General features: G+C 40.3%; 1 protein-coding gene across 4 annotated transcripts; it reads right to left on the reverse strand.

The window, feature by feature from the left end:
• Positions 1-706: 706 nt before the first annotated feature.
• On the reverse strand, positions 707-20,393 carry LOC136422541 (filamin-C-like). 4 transcript variants are annotated; one of them, XM_066410316.1, is made up of 20 exons: positions 20,279-20,393; positions 17,693-17,999; positions 16,671-16,806; positions 15,648-15,785; positions 13,303-13,479; positions 12,853-13,010; positions 11,804-11,909; positions 11,015-11,191; positions 8,584-8,700; positions 8,116-8,359; positions 7,583-7,695; positions 7,024-7,153; positions 6,416-6,645; positions 5,895-6,098; positions 5,141-5,167; positions 4,609-4,719; positions 4,037-4,222; positions 3,331-3,480; positions 2,761-2,928; positions 708-2,206 (listed from the first exon to the last, which is right to left on the reverse strand). In XM_066410316.1, the coding sequence occupies exons 2-20, from the start codon at positions 17,951-17,953 to the stop codon at positions 1,830-1,832; spliced, it is 3,210 nt and encodes a 1,069-aa protein (XP_066266413.1). In that variant the 5' UTR covers positions 17,954-17,999; positions 20,279-20,393; the 3' UTR covers positions 708-1,829. The 4 variants fall into 4 exon arrangements, with proteins under 4 accessions (XP_066266411.1, XP_066266413.1, XP_066266409.1 ...); XM_066410312.1 differs by having other exon boundaries at positions 17,693-18,130; positions 20,279-20,383; XM_066410314.1 differs by lacking the exon at positions 20,279-20,393 and having other exon boundaries at positions 707-2,206; positions 17,693-18,385.
• Positions 20,394-20,625: the final 232 nt, after the last annotated feature.

The following is a 20,625-nucleotide window of genomic DNA, read 5'->3' on the forward strand; positions in this document are numbered from 1 at the left end:
GGGCAGGAAGTAGAGCTAATTTTACACTCACTACATGTTCAAAATAGACTGTTGCATTGAGCAATGGTAAGACGCACATATATTTTGTTTGTTACTTACAGGCTTTCTTTTCGTCTTGTAAACTATTTTCGTCGGTGATCACAAACTTTGTGTCAGTTATCTTTCTTATGGCAAGGTAACTACATGTGATATGGCTGGGGTTGTTGTGAAATTGTGGAGTACGGTAATGCATGGAGAAAATATCAACATTAGGAATGGTTGAAATACTAATTTAGGAAATCCACACTCATATACAGTACACTGTCACAGTGACTCTCACACACATTTACACACATGCATACACAAACATGCATACAAATTTATGTTCCCAAATACACACACACACGCATATTTACACACATGCATACACAAATATGCACACATGCATACACAAATATGCACACACAGACACAAACATGCATACACATTTATGTACCAATTAATACACACGCACACACATGTACACACACACATATACACACACACGCGCGCGCACACACATACATACATACATACATACATACATACGTACAAGCACACACACACACACACATACACATACATGCAACCTAAGAAAAACAACACGCAATGAAAAGTCCAACACTTATTTTCAAATATAGAATAGCTGTATAATGTATACTGTAGTAGAAGATACATGTATAAGGTGCAAAATTCAAAACAACCGTACCCAACAATATGACAACTAGTTTCCCTCATAATATTAAACCTTGATACCCGACCCTATTTCAAATCCATTACCTGAAAGTTTATTCCTTTGGAAAATGATACATGTATGATATGTTCTGAATGGTTTTTGGTAATAACTGTATCCATATAATCCCTTTTTAAAATACCAATCTTATAGAATAAAGTACAACTATCACATTCTTCGAAATAAATCTCACAAAGACACTTTTTCCTTAGGGGCAGACCACGAAGGATTAGAATGGGAAGAGCCGAAAATGTGTGTTACAATTTGTGTGTTGATAGACTAAATGTTTTTACAAACTGACTCTGTTTTCGTCAAATTTTGGGTTCTTTTATTCAAGTCCGACAATCATTCGTGCTCCACCCCTTTGACAATTTAAAGGTTACACTAAGTGTTTACAATACATTTGCAGCTAATGTTCAATATCTATCATATTGAAGTATATACTATTGCGACAAAGCGTAAATTCAACCCTTGACGGGCCTATGGCACTATTAGGAGATATCACTAACTAATCAAGTAATGAATCGATCTAAGTTAAACAAAGGTAAACAAAGGCAAATATCGCGGCTAAAGGCTATTACTTTTTGTGGCAGTAACAAATGAAGAAAATCACAAACTTATCACAGCAATTGTTAATCAAGGTTCGTCTATCTAAATCATCTACGAAACATGTAATTATAACAAAAAGGGGCAACAACGAAGCACCTTCATTTTCAATATAGATCGTTTACCACAAAAGCATCACTAGTCTTTTGATTTCAGTCTAGAAAAATCTATTTTAAACGCTGAAGCAAATTAAGGTTCCCTTCAAAGCATAGTTTCACCAGTTAAGAATGTAATGATCGATAGAAAGTGTGTTACCCTTGCTAGTGGCTTTATTTTACGTTGAATGGTCATGGCATCTGGGTATTATTCACTTGAACGAGTCATTGTTTGAAACATTTTATCCATCAAAAGAAACAAATCATTTTTTTTTCTATGAAACATGTGTTCTGTTTTGTCCCCAAGATTGCCAACGTATGTTTGTCAATGTCTTATCAAAATGGCCCCTTTAGAGATGCACATCTGAGCTGATTTGTTAGTAGTATGTTGATATGGGCCCTTCTCGTTCTATCCTCCTGCCATAGATGCTTTCCTTCTCCCTGTAGTTGCCAGGCAACGCGTACCCATAATTTGGGTACCTGACTTGCCCGCGACTCCGCTGGGAGGCGCTGCGGCTGCGGCGAGCCGACTCACTGCGCAGGACGGGTGCGCTGTGGTAACCGTAGTCCCCGTCCCTGTCGTGGATCGACTGGCTGTCGTCATCGATCCTGACGAAGAAAGGGCTGCCGGGAACGTGCTGCTTGTCCCACGTGACGTCGATGTGGTAGTCTCCGGGCTCTTTCGGTTCGTACTCGACGGCGATGGTGCGGTTGCCGCTGTCCTTGATTGGTGTCATCCGCACGTTGAACCCCCCTGAAATGTCGTTTTTATATGTCAGTAAATAGTAGGTAGGCATCGAAGTTCTAAAACAAGCAAAAAGTTTACCCAGAAATAAAGGAATAAAGAAGTTCTCCCCGTCCAGACATTTCCTGCAGTTTGGGCAATTAACTACATACTAGTAAATAAAGCAAAATAACAAATTGCCTACCAGCTAAAAACAATCGCAGGGACATATTAGCTTAAATCTGGTCAATCGTTTTCAAAAGACTAAAACATGTTTTCCTCAATCGTAGCCAAAGGTCTGATTGCTAACGTCAGCTGAATTTATTGGATGGATTTAAAGTGCAAGCTTCCTCTCAAAGTATGTATCTTGGTCACTATTCCCAAGTCCCAGAAAACTTTTCGAAATTTCTGACCCAGGAAACTTCAAAGATTGCCTTAACTTGTAACTGACAAATCTTTGCCCCTGAACGTCGTTTCTATATTATCAACTTGCTGTAAGTCTTACCATTAGAAAGATCGTACGGCGAATATGATACCGCCATATATAACAAGTCAAGTTTAAGATAGATAAAAAGATATCTGACCTTTCGGCCCATGGACCCTGACTTGCAGTTTGCCGTGCCCAGCGCCTTTTGTCTCGCAGACGAAGTTCCCCCTGTACCCGCTCAGATTGCCGCTCTCCAGGCCGGGTCCGAAACACCGCACTTTACCGGGATCAACTGGTCCCACGGCGTAGAAACTGAAGGGACTCCCTGCAAAATTAAAAGTGATTTGTTAACTTTAATGTCTACAGTATGAATCTATAACAAAAGCGTATTCTGAAATTACACCTAATATTTTAAGATTATGTTCCGACACTACATAATGGCCTATTGAAACGTTTTATGAACACCACGTTACCATAATAGATAATGTTGTTGAGCGTATTGTAAACAACGAATGACTGACTTTTAGATGCACATATTACAAGTATTTAGCAGTCTTCGTGTTACTTTTCTGTAAGTTATAGGTGGTTTTAGTATGTATTATACATTGTAATTTAGCCCCAGAGCTACACAGATGTACTTTTAAGTCTATTATTTTTTTTAAGGAAAACATTCATCATTCATCAATATGGTAACTGACTTTGTTCTGGTGACGAGATTGATACTGACCTTTGACCTTTTGGTCGTCATACCGTACGTCCATCCTGTGCTTGCCCTCCTCCCTAGGAATGACCTCCAGGTTGTAGGTACCGTTCCCGTTGTCCAGCATGTTAACCTTGGCCTTCTGAGTAGGTCCCTTACAACGTGCAGACAAGATTCCTGAAAAAGTAAACGAACAACGTTTAACTCATTGTTTACGTCACATGTCATTATGGTCATGTGTCAATGTCAATTAGTCCTCCTGATGTAAGCTATAGTTTAGAAAATTAATTTCCCAGTGACCTTTAAAACCTCTTGAGTAAATCATTTAGTGTTGTCTTCTAGAGGTAGCAAGGTAGTCTTGTGGCTAAGGTTGCTGACTTAGGTTCTGGGTTCGGATCCATAGCAGGCCTTCATATTGTGCCCTTGGGAAACCCACATCACACCTATTTTCTCACTGACTCAGGTGAAAATGAGTACATATATGCTAGCTTCTTTTAGGGCGTCCTCTCGGATGGGACGTAGAGCTGAAAGTCTCGGAGCCAGAGAGCCACACGTTAAAGAACCCACCACACTTATCGAAAAATTGTAGGGGTCCATCCCGGTGTGAGTAGACCTATCAGTCTGGTCTAACACGGCTTATACCTACTGTACGAAACTGGTGTGTTGCGCCCAATTTAAAGGTAGTTTACCGGAACAAGAAAAATGATGTTAAAAGCTAAATCTAAGATCTTACCCCCTTGCCCAGCGTCTCTCAGGTCAGCGGTCAGGTACGCGGGTTCGCCAACCAGCACGGGGTCCCTGTCCAACCCGCCAAGTTCAACTTTGGAGGCGTCGCGTCTGGCCCCGCCCTCCACTTGCACTTTGTACGGAGAGCCCTCTAGCGGACGTCCGGACCATGCCACATCAAGGTCATGCACGCCTGAAAGCCACAGATGGAAGAAAACATTCAATGTACAAGCAAATATATATGCCAAGGTAGAGATTGCAACTAGCAGAATCGGGGATTCTACTGGTAGAGATCGCGATCACAGTCTTTGTGGACAGAGATCACGATATCGGGATCTCTGTACAGCTGTCAGCGCAACCGGCAATCCTACCAGTGCAATCGGTGATTCCACCAGGAGAGATCCCGATCGTAGTAAATCCGAAAATCCAATTGCGATCTGTACCGAATCTGCTTGATCGCTATTTTTTCCCTAACATCTACACATACGAAGATTTGTACAGATACTGTCAAAGGTGCACTGTTGCTAATATTACCGACCATATGACTCAACTCTCTAGATATGAAGCTGGATTACTGACCTGGAACCTTAGGTGTGTACCTGGCCTTGTACATGTCGCCCTGACTGTCCAATGGCTGTAAATACACGTCAACCGGACCTTCTGGACCGGTCACACTACAGGCAGGGGTACCTGGTTAGAACAAGTCATTGAAAAACAAGAACAATGTATTACCGGTAACGTTAATACTGAATAGCGTGGTTTTTATACAACATTCCGTAGATACACAGGTCCATTGACCCAGTGCAAATACACTTGTACGTGTATATTGGACAACCAAAACGTCTTAGAATCATATTTGCCACATAGGACAAAAGCCAAATATATGTGCCTTTCAGATGACATTTCATCTGTACCAACTTTAACTTTTAATCAAAAGGTGTTAAAGAGCAGTATGATTTAGATCAACACTGCCACTTTATGTATCGTTGAAAAATAGCCCGGAAAAGGCTATCGTCTAGATGATATAGAGTTAGTAAAGGGATAAGGACACAGGTTGTTAGTACACAGCAAACTAGAGTTGAGAATGCAAACATGCTCAAAAGATTCCCACCTCTCCCATCTGTGCTGTAGCCATCACCTTAACATAAAAGATAAAATACGATTAATGTAAATCTATTCAACAAAGGAATCTCACAACCGATCACCCAAGAAATGTTTAAAACCAAGCAATAAATGACCATGAACTCACACCAAGGCTTAATTTAAGATTAAGATTTCCTTGCGGATTTCTTGAAGTTGAACCACTCAACAAGTCAGAAGATATGTCACTCATAACCCAATAAGTGTTAAAGAATAGATCAAATGTGTCACACCATCAAACATCATCAAGATTGAGTCCTCATCGTCGCGAGACTCTGATTATCGCGAGACATCGCGAGAGTTGACAAAGGCAGCATGGGTAGAGAAAACATTGCTCTCACCAGACTCAAGACTACAAGCATTGCAACTAAAATTAGCATTCAACATTTAACGAAAAGAAGCAAGAAGCAAAAATCGAACCTGTGTCTACGTCGGTTGTAAAATCTTTGCGTGAAGGGAAAGTGGACAATGATACGGTATGATTATGATATATGATGTAATGTTCAATGTATTGGCTAATTTCGTAGAATATTGAGACACCAGCAATGAATCTACACCAAACTTAGCTGATCTTACTTGCTATCACCCCACGCGTATATACGATAGCGCATTTCTAAGGCTAAGCATTCCATTGATTTGTGTGGCACCAATGTAAACCATCATAGAGGCATAAGTTGAGATCTTTAATGGTGTAGACCTGTTATAAAGAAAACTGTTGTGCTAACCTCCGCCAGCCCTTGACCCGTCGATGGTAAACTCGGCGGTCTCGTCTACCATGGCCCGCTGAAGGCCCGTGCCTTTCAGGATGACCTCGTAAGACTGCTTGGCCGGACTGGGAGGTGTACGCGGGCGGTCACGGTTGTAGTACGCGTCACAGTAGATAGGGGCCAGGTCTGCACCGTCCCACTCCAAGTTGATGGGATGCCTTCCTGTAGAACAGATAGTGCAAGGTAGAGAGTTAAGGAAGCAATCTTCATAACTTGACAAGATCTTAATTTCGGTCATTGAGTTTGTGCATGGTAACGAGAATCTTTTACTTCCGCGTCTTGTGGCTGGCTAGCTGGATTCCTCTTGCATCTCAAATGATATTCATGAAACCTAATAAAGATAGCCCTGACATAACATTTTTTGGGAAGACATTGTAGTTGTACATTTGACATATCTAAAGAAAATGAGCTTGCAAAAACGGCTCTTAGAAAAACTAGAACGTGTCAGATACTTAGTATTTCATATGATATTTGTGTACCTTCCATCCTTGGGGTGAACTGGAAGGCGTTGTCCTGGTCAAAGTTCGTGGGAATAGACGAGCCAAGAGGGTCCATGACCTTTGTCCCCAGGCGACCCGACCCGGCCTTGGACGTGTCAAGGGTCACCTTGCACGGGTCATCCACCGGCCAGGTGAAGGACCTGTCCGCCCCCACAGGTGGGTACACACAGGTGATGGAGTTGGGGTCCACCACTGTGAAGGAGAACGGGCTGCCTGCAAGTACAACACATAAGATCGGTCACAAATTAAAATACAACAATTTTTATATCAGTCTGGAATACAGATACTAACTGCAGTGTTGGGAATAGTATTACATAAAAATGCTAGATTTGTAGATAACTTTATGCAGATGATGAACGTCGTCTGACTAAAATATTAGGCAAGTGAAAATGGTACTGGACATAACAACTTAATAAGTTACTAAATAAAATCACCACCGTACCAGACATGGACAGCACCCTTGCCGATACCATCACCAGACAGTAGTTGAATGAAGCTACCGGACACTACAAATCAAAGGTATATCTGCTTGATATGATTTTAAGAACTTTTTGTTTCACATGAGCTCAAAAGTAGTTAACTACAACTTGCCTTCTGCTTCTTTCCCGTAGTATTTGATGGACGTGTCGAACCGGCCTGTCTCCGTGGGGACGAACCTCACGTTTGCTGTGGTGTCGGCGTCTTTTTCCAGGGAGGCCAGAGCTCTAGTTGTTGGACCTGAGTAAAGGAAAACGCATACCATGATGACAATATTCTTTACAACTGCATGAGAATGGAAATCAGACATGAAAATAGTTATTTCATCAAGTGATATATCACTGACGGCAAAAATACATGATGTACTTATAACGAGGTCAAACTCTTATTCAAATACATAATATACTCATACCGCTAATGGTCAAAACGTATTCAAATATTAAATACATGATATTTTCATAAGGTTGGTGGTCAAAACGTATTCAAATACATAATATACGTATAACGTTGGTGGTCAAAACGTATTCAAACAAGGTCAAAGTCAAGTCAAACACTTTTCCTACAATAACAGCAACAGAGTAAGAGAAATAACGCAACTGCTCAAAGTGCTAGATCATTCTTGCTATTCTGATCTTTTAGACATTTCTTTATGACGTCCTCAATACTGACCAAGAATCTGTACGTCCATTTCCTTCATGTTCATGGAGTCCTCAGTCCTGATCGGAAACTCAGCATGTCGGTCCTTGAAGGCGGTGTGAAGCTTCTCACCATGGGCATAACAACTGAAAGAGACGTCGAATGATGATTGCACACTAAATGAGAGCAAATGTTCTCTCTTTCCCAATACAACTGAAGGTGCTAAAAAAACATGATGAAGGAGGTATTGTACAGAATATGTACTAAAGAGAAAATGTCTTGTGGAGATTCATCAAATCTTCTTACATCTTACTAACAAAGTGTAACATCAAACATCCATGATTAGACGGGGGACGCCACAGACTGCCTGATATACATATGATCTGTTACGTGAGTCACGTGTCACTAATAGTGGGCCGTTCCTTGGAAAGGCCGGAGTCGTACACCCGCTATTAATGTAGTCCAAGTTCTTTTCGTGTATAATTTACAGATCACAAAAATGGAAAAACTGCCCTTACAATTTTACCACGTTTTGTGGGCTCAAGTAGTGGGAACACTATATTTACCGGTCATTGACAGCAGGAGACTGTTGGTACGAGATTTGCTGTGGCGGGGCCGAGTAGACTACTGGCGGTGGGGTAGGGGCCCGATAGACCACCGGTGGAGGTGTAGGAGCCCGGTAGACCACTGGTGGAGGTGTAGGAGCCCGGTACACAACCGGTGGAGGTGTACGGGCCCGGTACACAACCGGTGGGGGTGTAGGTGTCCGGTACACTGGTGAAGGAGGCCTGTGCACTCTAGTCTCTTCAACTGTAGCAAACAGATGTAGAAAATCAAACATTATTCTATAGGAAAATGGAAACAATCTTTCACACAACTTTGTCAAAACTCAAAGCTTACGGAAACTTTGCCAAACTTTGCTACATTGTAGCATAATCCGTGCTATATTTGATAGAGTTCGTTACAGATTACATCACTGAATCCCTAATCACTGGAGGAAAGTGTTAGTGAAACTGAATGGGAAGACGACGTACCGACGGAGTAGCGTGGTTGCTCGACCTCCACCTCTTGGTACACGGTGGTTTTGGAAGGTACGTAGATGTAGTGTTCAATGTCAGCCGAATCCTGGATGCGTACGTAGAACGGGCTTCCTTTGAAAGCAAAACAAGAGCTTTTAAAAAAAGCTGGCGTTTCGGCTACGTTTATAAGTGTGAATTGTCTTTTCCCTTTACTTGAAGTAAAATCTGCCAGAGGAAGTCACTCAAGGGCTGTTCAGTCTATAAGAAAAATTGTCATTTTGGGAAATGAGTACTGTTTTAATAGAGAAAGGCAGATTGGGGAAAGCAATTTTGAAGTTACGTCACTTAACTTAAGTGCTTTTGAAAAAGCTGGTCTTGGCCTACAACTTGTACTTATTTGTAAAATGTATAATAGGCTCATTATAAAAGCTATCAATGTAATTATGTACATGGCACGCAATAAAACATAAAATTTGAAAAAGCACCATTGAATCATCAGCACTATGGTAATTAAGTGAAATAGAAGTTCATAACAGCTAAGGTTCTATCTAAAATGACTACCAAATGTCAAACAAATCAACAGCTACCTCATCCGTATTATTCTGGTTTCCGCATTTACAACATTTCTTCCTTATTTTCCTGGGTAATTTTGCTAAAATTAATGAAAATTCCCATAGTTTTGTGCCGAGGGGCGCCACTTTCCACGTCCGTGTTGTCTGAATGAAGTCGATACTGAACAATGGAGCATTTGCTACTGTAACAAAGAATCGCTGTTTTGCAAACAACATCAAGAGCCTCTGTTTACATCGGGGATAGAAGTTTAGTGGCGAGTGTTTTGCAAGAATCATCTTACCGCGCATAGGAGCCGCTGCACGGTATTTTCCATTACAATGAACAGAAAAATTCGAATGCCGGGTTTGGAATCTATGAAGTCCTGTTCATAAGACAAAGGCCTTGTATATATTAAATGAATATTTAAAAATAACAAATATAAAATATTTCTTTATTTATTAATGAAAAAAAATGATATTCATAAATATGATATTGATAGATTAATATAATATCAATATATATTTTTGATATTCAATATCTAAAAAGAAAAAAAAATCCATGCACGGAGACGAACCCGGATCTTCTGGGTCCGAAGTGCTTCGCGTTGCCAGATCGGCCAAGCTGCGGTACGTAACTATTCACACTAGACGTAATGCTATAACCTTACTATATGGTATCATTTATGCCGATTTTTGGTCGTTTTCTTGACGAAATCATTTTTTTTCTTCTGCAATCTTGTGGAATAGATGTAATATGGTCATTTTTCAGGATATCAAAGTCCGAAACCACAATGCAATGATATTTCCGAACAGTTGTAGCAGTTACATGCGGTCGCCGTCCTGTGTCACATGCAAATCTAGCCTGCCTGCATTTTCGTGCTCTCTTGCCATATAAGGCAACGGCTATACAAGGATTTGAGAACGTATTGCCATATAAGGTCTTATTGTGTGCGACACAGTGTTGAACCAAGCTTCCCTGGTTCCTTCCTTGAAGCATGCTTGAAGGTAAAAGCCAGGACAATGCGTTCCGGCGCGCATGCGCCGAAACGCAAAAACAGAACAGTCAATATATGAATATGATTATGTACATTTTAGTTAAATAGTAATGCATACATCGAAGCTTTCTCGACATAACGTCTTGTAAATAATTCTACGACGTCTGATTATTGTAAATTCAATGCACATTTTTCTGAAACAGTTTTTAATACCGTACCATGCTGCACTGCTATTGTTAACTACTAGTATTATGGTTATTTTGGACTGTCTTCACAAAGTGAAGTTTTCCTGATCTCCTGGCAGATAGTGACCATAGATCAAAATCATGATTCGAAATATGCTACATATACAATGAATGCATGCTTCAGTTTGATAAGTCAACAAGACAGTGTACTTGTCTGTGTACTAAAGAAGTAAAAGCGTGCATTTCAAAATGTCAACTAAAACCTATATACCACGTACTTGTTAGACGTCCTTGAATTTTTGCTTTTGTGTACAACAGAATGGGATAAATGACAAAAACGTGATGACTACCGAGATAAGATCAGATAATCATCTGTATTATGACAAGAGCTCAACGTAATCTCAGTCAAAGCCTTAATGCAAAGCTTTTATAAAAGCAAGGCACTGACAATCTATCTACTCTACTGTAACAGAAAAAAATAGTGGAAAGAGTGAAGTGTGTATAGCAGAAGCGATATGCATTTTTGCTGTGATGGGACTAGGAGGTTACATCTTCTGTATTATATTATAAACTATGGCAACTATAAGTTGCCTATCTGCGAAGTTGAAAAGATTTGCCTTTGATGGACAATGTCCTTCTGTAAAGAATTGCAGCAACATGCAAATTACTACTATTCATTAAAAACTGAACATTATAAGAGTATCTAAGTACCTACCCCTGACAGGCTGCCCGTCATAAAACACGTCGATTCTGTAGGTTCCCGCCTCCTTGGGAAGAAACGTCACCTCGAACACGCCTGGTTCCCTCTCCCCGACGACTTGGTATGGCACCGGGTGCTCATTGTTAGTGATGGTGATGTCAAAGTCACCACCTCCCGCACGGGTCGCATCGACTGTTGAACAAACAAACAAACAAACAAACAATGTGTTAGTAAACGCTGACCAAAAAAAGATGCCTATCAAACTGTATTATTGGTGGGCAGAAAAAATAATAATAAAATAAAACAAAAATGAAGCCACTTTGGTATGATTAACTTTATGTATACGGATAAGAAATAGGAACAACAAACACAGCAATACCTTACTGTAAATGTAGGGCTTATGCAACACTTGCAATTGAATTCTTTGTTGTTATAGGCAGTCTCCATTGGCATTGTATTGCCTAATATACAGTATAAGAATTATCGTACTGTATGTGACCATTTGAATAGGGGTCAGTGCTATTTGCTCTGAGGGTTTCAAGGTCCAATTTAATTACACTTTCCCGCTCTTGGAATACCTACTGTAATTGTTGTCTTTGTTGATCTGCTAGTATGAGCTGTTAATTAATTGTTATGACCGTAGCAAAGCAGTTTAAATCATTTTTACGCCTAAAGCCGAAAAATTATGCTTGGATATTCGACCATACTGTTGATCTTTTGACACTATTACCCTCATTGTGCTATGGAATGTTGAAGGGCCTTTAATTGTATGATTATCAATAGGTGTGGGGGGAGTGTACATACCTAAGAATCCTGCCGGGCGATCAACAACAGCTCCATGAATGGCCGTGACGATAACCTCCCTCTTAGGTGGCTCCAGAACTCGGGACTCCGTGACGGTATAGGTGGCCTACGGGAAGAAAACAAAGTTAGATTAGGTTTGAACTAGTCTCTACCAGACTAACTACTACGCTCGAGAATATTTGCCAGGGGGGGTTGGCCACCACAGGGTTTTATTGGCCGTCGCAAATCTTAACCTTCCCATGGACTGACTCTCCTGTCGAATTACCCCTCTTTTTTTCTGAATTCTACGATCCGTACCCGCGTAAGAATGCTTGATGGAGGCTAGGTTTGAGCTCTGTAGAACAAGCAAGCATTTGTCAATCCTACACACACCTCGTATGGACAGTATTTGTATATATTGAGAATGTGCCCTGTTGAACAGACACACAAACAACAACAACAAACCATACTCAACAGATACTGCCGGAAGAAACTAATCTAGCGCGCGGCATGTTTTAATTTAGAGTCAGCTTGAAAATTTGATAATTAGACCCACCTTCATATCTAGGAAACATGCACATTTATACCACATTGAGTTGTTGAGATATATGAAAACTTCAGATACATGTTGAAGTTCTAGAAAAGGCAGAAACCTACATGTCCCACAGAATCTCTCTTGGTGTCTCTCATACTGCTAGTGTCCCAAGAATCAGGTATGCTAATGGTCAAATCTATTGTTGCTTATCAAGGGCGTATATAGGTATGTGACCTTCCCATCTCCAAGTATGGTAATGTACGTCATTACGGCTATCTTAGCCTTGCAAAACCTGCTCCATGCGTCACAAAAATATATAGAGAGCTATTCTTACTGCCAGTCACAAATGTCAATCCATTTATGTGTTAAAGATATTTTTGTGTGACGGCAATTTTGTTCCTATCAATAGGTGTAAAATATGTTTGGTTAAGGTTATGATGCACTGTAGTATTATAATAGCTGTTCAAGTACGTCATACATCAAGTGAGCACGCACGTTTTTCAATGCTTTGTTGTTGAATTGAATATAAACTTACTGGTGCGTCATGATGATCATGATGGTGATGGTGATCGTGGTCATGATGATGATGGTCGTGGTCATCGTGGTCATGGTCATGGTGTACAGCGAATACTGAGTGGGACTCCTCTGCTTCCACCAGCTCAGGCTCACTGATGTAGCAATCGAATGGGCTTCCTGTGAGTAAAAAAGACACATCCAGCTATGTTATGCATGGTAGGCACATTCAGTGCATGCACATCAGTATGGTGGGGTTGATTATTAAAAGTATGGCTTTATACGTTGAAGATGAAAATGATTTAGTATGAAAAACATGAATATATAGCTAATTAAGCTACTGCTACAGATGGCACAAGTAGCCAGGCTTCCTTGCAATCCTACATTTAAAAAAAGCATTTGAACTATGGATTCAATATGGTGTATTACATGTCAGCCTTTTTCTTTCTATGTACGTGAAGGAGTGACCTACCATTGACTTCGTCGTTGTTGAACTCGACCTCGACCTTGTGATTGCCCGTGGTGTCTGGTGAGAACGAGACGTTGTAGTTGTGGGGACCCACATCTTCTATCTTACTGCGCACGCGCCGACCGTCCGGTCCGTTGACGTGGACGGTCAGGTCTCCGTTCCCAGCCTTGGCTGTGTTGACTGTAGAGAAGGGGGAGGGGGGCAAAACAACGTGAATACTTTCTTCTCAATGTTGCTAATGTTTTGCTATGTTTGAATGTTACTCTGTCCATGAAGCATTATGTAATTGTTGATGTATTCCAAGATTGTAATGGTTTAACGAAAGACAATTTGAACCATGACTACTACAATCATCAAGTTGAAATAAAGACTCAAACAACCAAAAATACACGTAAATCCTCACACTATGCACTGGCATCTTAATACGTTTAGGGATAATTAACTCTTACTATCTTTCGCCCAGAGATTTTAACAAAGTGAAGATATTGATGATATCATCGCCAGGGTCAGTATTATATACAGTACCTACAATGACGAGCTGCCTCGCTTTTGACGCAAGGATCATTTTTGTACTCATACATAAAGCAAACCTCTTTAGTTTCCTAAAGAATGTTCCATCGGGAGTCTTGTTTCAAGAGTGTCGTGGGAAAATATTTGTTTACTTCGCCCCAGGGAAATGTTTACGTGTGACATCGTCAACAGAAATGGTTGTCTTGAAGCTACTCATATCACTATGTTCCTTTTTTGAACTACACGCAATGGCTATACGGTTTGCTTGTAAAGGTTCTTGATGGTCATATAAGATCACTATCATATATATAATAATAATGATAAAGGTCATGTCCTCTTGAACATCAAAGTTTAAAAGCAAAACCTTGGTCTTTGTACCATACTAGTATATGCTACCTCTTAAATGAATGGCCACTGAGGTAAAGGAAATATGTATATCGAAAATGCTTTTTGTGCCCAATTGTTTATGCCGCGCGGTCTCTTTGTTTGACATCCACCTAATATACAAATGCTGGATGTTTATAGCTCGCGTCTAGAATGCACAAGGCTGTAGGCATGCGTTTATAAAACACAGATTAGGAGACACTGCCCGAGGGTTTATTCTCGCCCTGTTGCCTTCGACAACAAATGATCTTTGTTGGCAGCTGACCTATGACCCCCAAGCCCAGGTGAGGCTTGTGAACTTATGACACAGACACGAGGTTTCCGATTGAACGAATCTTTTCACAAAGGCCAGAGGCAGAAATTGATCCCTCTTATAAACTTGAGTTACCTTGTATGTTTTTAAAGCTGATAAATGTTGATAAAAGCGAACAATGGGTGGGGGAAGGGATCAAAATTTCTCTTAAATCTGTGGAATAGTGAATGATTTCTTTAGTTTTGAGTAAACATACTTTCACACTAACTATCTTTGCAAAAATAGAGTGCATGCATGCTTCGTTTTATTTGTGATAATGTGTAGATTATGCAATTTATGAATTATAGTATCATAAAATATATGTTGGTCGGAAAAAATACAAGACAGTACATAGCAAAATGGTGGTCCGATGTGGCTAATAAACGCTTCCGAATGGGCACTTTTGCAACACATAGATACGTGTGCTTCAGAAAGGTAAAAAATTGTCTTGTGCTCGACTTTAATGCTTGTGTACGAAGCCACCGGTGCCAATGTTATAACTACTGTAATCTACTCACCGTTAAAATGTGGAAACAAATTGCGCGGCTCTTAGGGATATACATGTATAGTATAACAGTTAGCACTAAGAAATGTCACAATGAGAAAGCTCTTATTGTTTCTATAATGCTCTGTTATCGTGACACTAGTGTGATTCCAAGACCTAGTGCAGCTGTTTATCATTCTAATAAGTTGTTTCAGTGCTGAATTGGTCTATTTTAGTGAGATCAACATGTGGAAAGCTGCTGAATATGATTTGCAGGCTAATGGACGTGATTTTTTTTGGTAAAGTAGGGCGAGATTCATGTCCTTTCAATTCAGGAAACCACAAACGTTCATCATAACCCAATTACCTTGATTACGGGACACAGTGATGGGTTTGGGGTTATCAATTATTCAAAAATCATGACCGATTTTATTAATTTAAAGCAGGAGGCTTTGTCATGAAAACCTTTGTTTGTAGTTCTGACCGGACCAGAAATATGTTTTCTTGATTGCTCGACTTATGCAATTCTAGCAAACATATACAGACATTACCCAGTCGGTGAAGTAGTAAGCCAAAGTAGATATATATTCATCAATGTATTAAAGTAAGTGCTATTGCAAGACGTATCTCAATGTTATGTGAAGCATGCGTCACAGAAAAAGAATATTTCAGACTTACCTGAAAACTTGACGAGTTTGCCTAAGATATCATCATGCAGGTCGTTGACCTCCACCTGGGTCGGGTCGTACACTTCACAGGTGAAGGGGCTGTTGGGAATGTGGTCCCCCTCGTGCTTGACGGATACAGTCCACGGCCCTAAAATGTTAAAAAATCAATTATCTTATATCTGTTGTACTGATGATCGCCTTATCTATCATTCTTCCACAAGGGTGCATTGCCACGAGTAAAAAGATGACAGAAAAAAGAGCGTGGTGAAATTGCACCCATCTTAAGTTTCTAGTTGCTAGGCAAGACCAAAATATCTTTGAAGGCCATCGACATATAAACTATAATGTTTACGTCTAGCGTAACAGACTTGGGTAACATTCAAACACATTTTACATGTCTTGAAAGATCCGTTTAATCGCAATGCATCTGAGAGACGATGATCTAGGTGACTACCACCTACCACTATACACACTTGGATTGCTTCCGCTACGTGTAAGGCGTCGTCGCAGACGAGAGCCTCCACCACAAAGAGAGCAGCGTGTGGAATGGGTATCATTACATTCTAATTCAAAGCATTTCTACACATCTTAAACTCATAGTGCATAGCATGCCTCAATCTAAAGCTTTCACCAGACCTACTCTCAAGTGCTTTTAACACAACGTGCATTCTGGCAGATTAGAAAATACAACCAGGGATACTTCTAATGTGTTTGGCGTCTGGTTGTTTTTTCGTGAAATGACAATCTTAGGCTTAAGATAGAAGCATTGATCCTTAAATTGCCATGCCGATGCACACGAGGCCCTGGGACTATTGTAGTCCTTGCTTTCACACGGCTCAAATTATACAGGTAAGATAAGGCCAACGTTCTTAAGGTTGCCTTGACGAATAACTCCTAAAGTGTTTTATACATGATTAACGTCGCACCGCATGCCTGCTTGTTAGGAGGAATTATCAAATCAACTCGTTTATCTGTGTGTTGCTATCACAAACATGTGTTCATGACCGTGCTAATTCTTATGAACAAAGCTTACCTATGTTGTCAGGGGTGTAGTTGCCGATGATCTGGCCATCTCTTTCCTTACTCAGGTCCAGAGTCTGGGCGGTGTGGTCATACGGACCTTGCGTCTCCACAGTGAAGTAGTCCCCCACCATTCCATAGGGTAACACCTGTACAAACACATCATCATTACTTATAGACAGAAGAGTGACATAAGTAGTACTTTTCTGATGTTAACTCAACTGTTTTCGCACCATTGGAAATGCAGTGTTAATTGCCATATAGAACATACTACCATGCTGTGCATTAAAAAAAAATAGATACCCCAAAATCAAGTACGTATGTCATAACTGATGTCACTTTTTGCATATGTTTTATTTTTCAATCCCTGTTGCTATGTTTAATGACTGGGTATTTTTATTGATTTTCACAATGTGTTGTTAGAAGATATGGATGGGAAAGAAAAGAGGAACGAGAACTCGACACCAATTGTCGAATTATCATAATGTGTATAGACTACTAGCCTCTGCATAAGGTGATCACATTCTGGGACTATAATGCTCTGGAATGTTACAGCCACACCTGTGGGTGCGACCTCGTATTCTTCCACTGCAATATGACGTCACATGTAGGCGCAATCTATTGTGTTCCTATATCTTCAAGCCATTACATAAATTTTACTCTAAAACGACGCAATTTTGTGATGCATCTGTAAGACCTTCGTTTTGTTACATAATGTCTACAGCTTTTCATGATATCCCAAATTGAGAAGCGCTGAAAATAATACAAGAGCCAATAAAATACTGGAGTATTACATAGTGAACTTTGACACCGGAAGAAAAACATCCATATAAGCCTCCATGATTTAATGCTTCATGTTGTTCCCCAAATTATAATTTTAGGTCATGTCTTACTGCTGATATTCCCGATTTAGTTAGCTCTAGCGTTCATCTCAACTAGATGATTAGAAGACAGATGTTTGAAATTGTACTTGTTATTTTCTGTGTGACATAAGATCAAGCCTTGGCAGAATAGAATACAAAATGGCGGTCTGACCTTCACAGCAGCCGGCCTGTCGACACGGGCCTGGTTCACACCATCTCCAGACACAAACGGTACATTTGGCCTGGAGTCCCTCCTGAAGCTGTCACCGTTGGCATAACCATTGCTCATGCTCCCTCGGTGTGAGGACCTCACGCTCTCTCGGTGTGAGGATCTCACACTCTCTCGGCGCGAGGACCTCACGCTTCCACGGTGTGAGGTGCTGATGCTCCCTCTGTGTGAGGTGCTCACACTTCCTCTATGTGAGTCGCCCATGCTCTCTCGGTGTGAGCCGTCTGTGAAAAACCCGGCTTTTGTAGGGCTGGGATCATACGAGGTGTCAGAGTAGGTTCCCACCTTGACTCTCCTGTCATCATTGGGATCTTTCAGGTAATACTCGCCCACCACCGCTGTTGAAGACATGTCTGAATCTGTTCCTCAACAGTTATTTACCTAGCAGTGAATAGAGGAGGAGTGGCAGTGATTCTATCCCATCTTTGTTATGCAGAAGCTAAGCAAATAAACGCTGAGATATACTTCTTTATCTATATGTACAGCTTTGCCCACGAAAGAGGTATGATCAGAGGTACCGTAAGCTAGGCTGTTCCTGTAAGAAAGGCTTATCATGACATCGCGGGATGTGTACTCCAGAATGGACATGCGCATATGCCCAACGAACAGAAAATTAACACCAGAACGATTCATGCCGCTTTGTTATATGCAAAGTGGTTTCCTTCAACTACTGGTGCAAGTTAGAAGTCTTGATATGTATATAATGGCACTATATTATTTGAGAAATTGAATGTGTAAATTTCAATGTACATTGGTACTGCGTTAACGCTTTTATAAAGATTCCTTGTGCACAATTATCTGTTCATACACTTTCTTCTTCAAGTTCAAAGTTTAAGTTTTACAAATAAGATTTAACCACAATTGCTTTTGAGTTACAACTGACATCTAAATGCGTTGTTAAAATGGTTCAAATTATACTACGTTTCATTCCTGATAAAAGCAACACATGTATCCGGGGTAATTCCGGTGTATCAGTAATTATGTTGTTAACTGTACGTGATGGAAGAAGTGCAGCTCCTAGCTTTAACATTGGCCATCTTTCTAAGTCCCCTACTGGCTTCTTTCTACTCGAAGTAACAGTAATAATTCAAGTTAATAACAGATGACGTTTAAAGATATTTTTCTCGCTCATTTTATATCTGATCCATGAAGCTGGTCCATATGCATGAACAGGGAGTAACATCATTCAATCTGACAAATCCCAAGATTTGTATGTATTTCATAATAAAACAACATCAGATGTATTTATATATTTATCTTGGTATAATTGTTCACAAATTTAAAATCTATATTTTCATGGTACAATCAGTTACTCCATCATTAGTCGTAAACATGTCATGTAAATATCTCTTGGAAGGCTGCACGAATAAACCACAAAGACAAGTAGTTTTAATATGGGAGAGCACGTGCACGTTTATTGGACACCCTCATATAACCATACCATATATCTCTAAACTGATTTTAAAACTAGGAGGTTTCATATGCCTTCTGGATGGTAAAATGATATTATCCCGAAAATGTACGATCATGGTTCTAAACCCCCTTTTTTTCTGATGTTATTTACTGTCATTTACAAGTTAGCCAGGCAACGCCCATTGAATACCTGATATGGGTGCAGTCAAATTCTTGCACGTCAGCAGACAAAATAACTGATGCAAACATCAAAGTTCATCTTCAATTGTTAAGTTGACTGGTCCAACCACACTTACTCATCCCAAAGTACTAACCTTCAAGACATTACAACTAGACTATCAAACTAAAGTCATCATCTTGAAGATTCTACCTGTATATTACAATGTAGTAACAAAGTAAGGAATGATACGACCCGTTGAAAATGCCGTGACAGAGTCACATAAGGGATCAGTAGGAAAATATGATTGATTTGTCCCTCCTTATAGAGCAAGGCTATTATAGATGGCTTCTAGCTACACACATATGAGGCATAAAGCCTTAGGGAGGCCGAGGTCAGTTAGAATACCGTTATTAATCTACAGATTAGAATTACAGATTTATGTTGATAGTCTAGAGAACAGGTTTGTCCCAAAGACCGTCGGTCTTGAGTATAAATACACTCCCCCCCATGTTGTAAATGCTCAAGTCTATTCAAAACGTCACGTTCGCGCTCATTTCCTAACTGACCAACGCTGACATTCTGAGGTACACCGGAACGACTAAAACTAAAGACGTGGATTTTTAGTTTCCTGTTCAAACAATGCAGCAGCTATAATTCTTAATCGCGTGTATTGCAGCTATCAACTAACTGACTGTTCAATACATGTACTGTTTTAGAATAACACAGTATCGACTACACATTCGCAAAGAGGAAGACGCCCCATAGACAGGTCAAGTGGAAACACAAATAATAAGAATATTTCAAAGATCCCATTCAAAATACCCCAGTATGTAGTTTCCCACGCTCGGCTAGCCGTTGTCTATGAGCAATAGATGGTAGTCGATAGTAACAGATAAAGCAGAAGAGAGAAAAGACGCGGATACGGTGGAGTGTCTGATAAGAAGTAGAGGACTTACCTGTACCGGTGTGCTCAGAACTACACTAAAGGGTACATGAAATATTTATGTGGGAGGCAGATTATTGAATCCTTGGGGAAAGTTCAGGTAATGATGTGGAGATCTTTGGAGACTTGCCAATTGCATTTGATATTGGATCGCCATTATACCAGTGGCTTGTCATAGGTACTTATGTTTCTAAGTCTATGCAGAAATCGGGGATAGAGTTAAGTTGGAATGAAAATTAAGAACGCTGAAGAGTGTAAAAATGATCGAGCACCCTTGTATATGAAATGACGCTTCCCTGAAATCCTTTGTTCCCTTTTCTTGGCACACCCAGACCTTTTTTCACAATCGACTAAACACGT

The sequence above is a fragment of the Branchiostoma lanceolatum genome, chromosome 17 (genome assembly GCF_035083965.1).
Source record: "Branchiostoma lanceolatum isolate klBraLanc5 chromosome 17, klBraLanc5.hap2, whole genome shotgun sequence".
Classification (NCBI taxonomy): domain Eukaryota; kingdom Metazoa; phylum Chordata; class Leptocardii; order Amphioxiformes; family Branchiostomatidae; genus Branchiostoma; species Branchiostoma lanceolatum.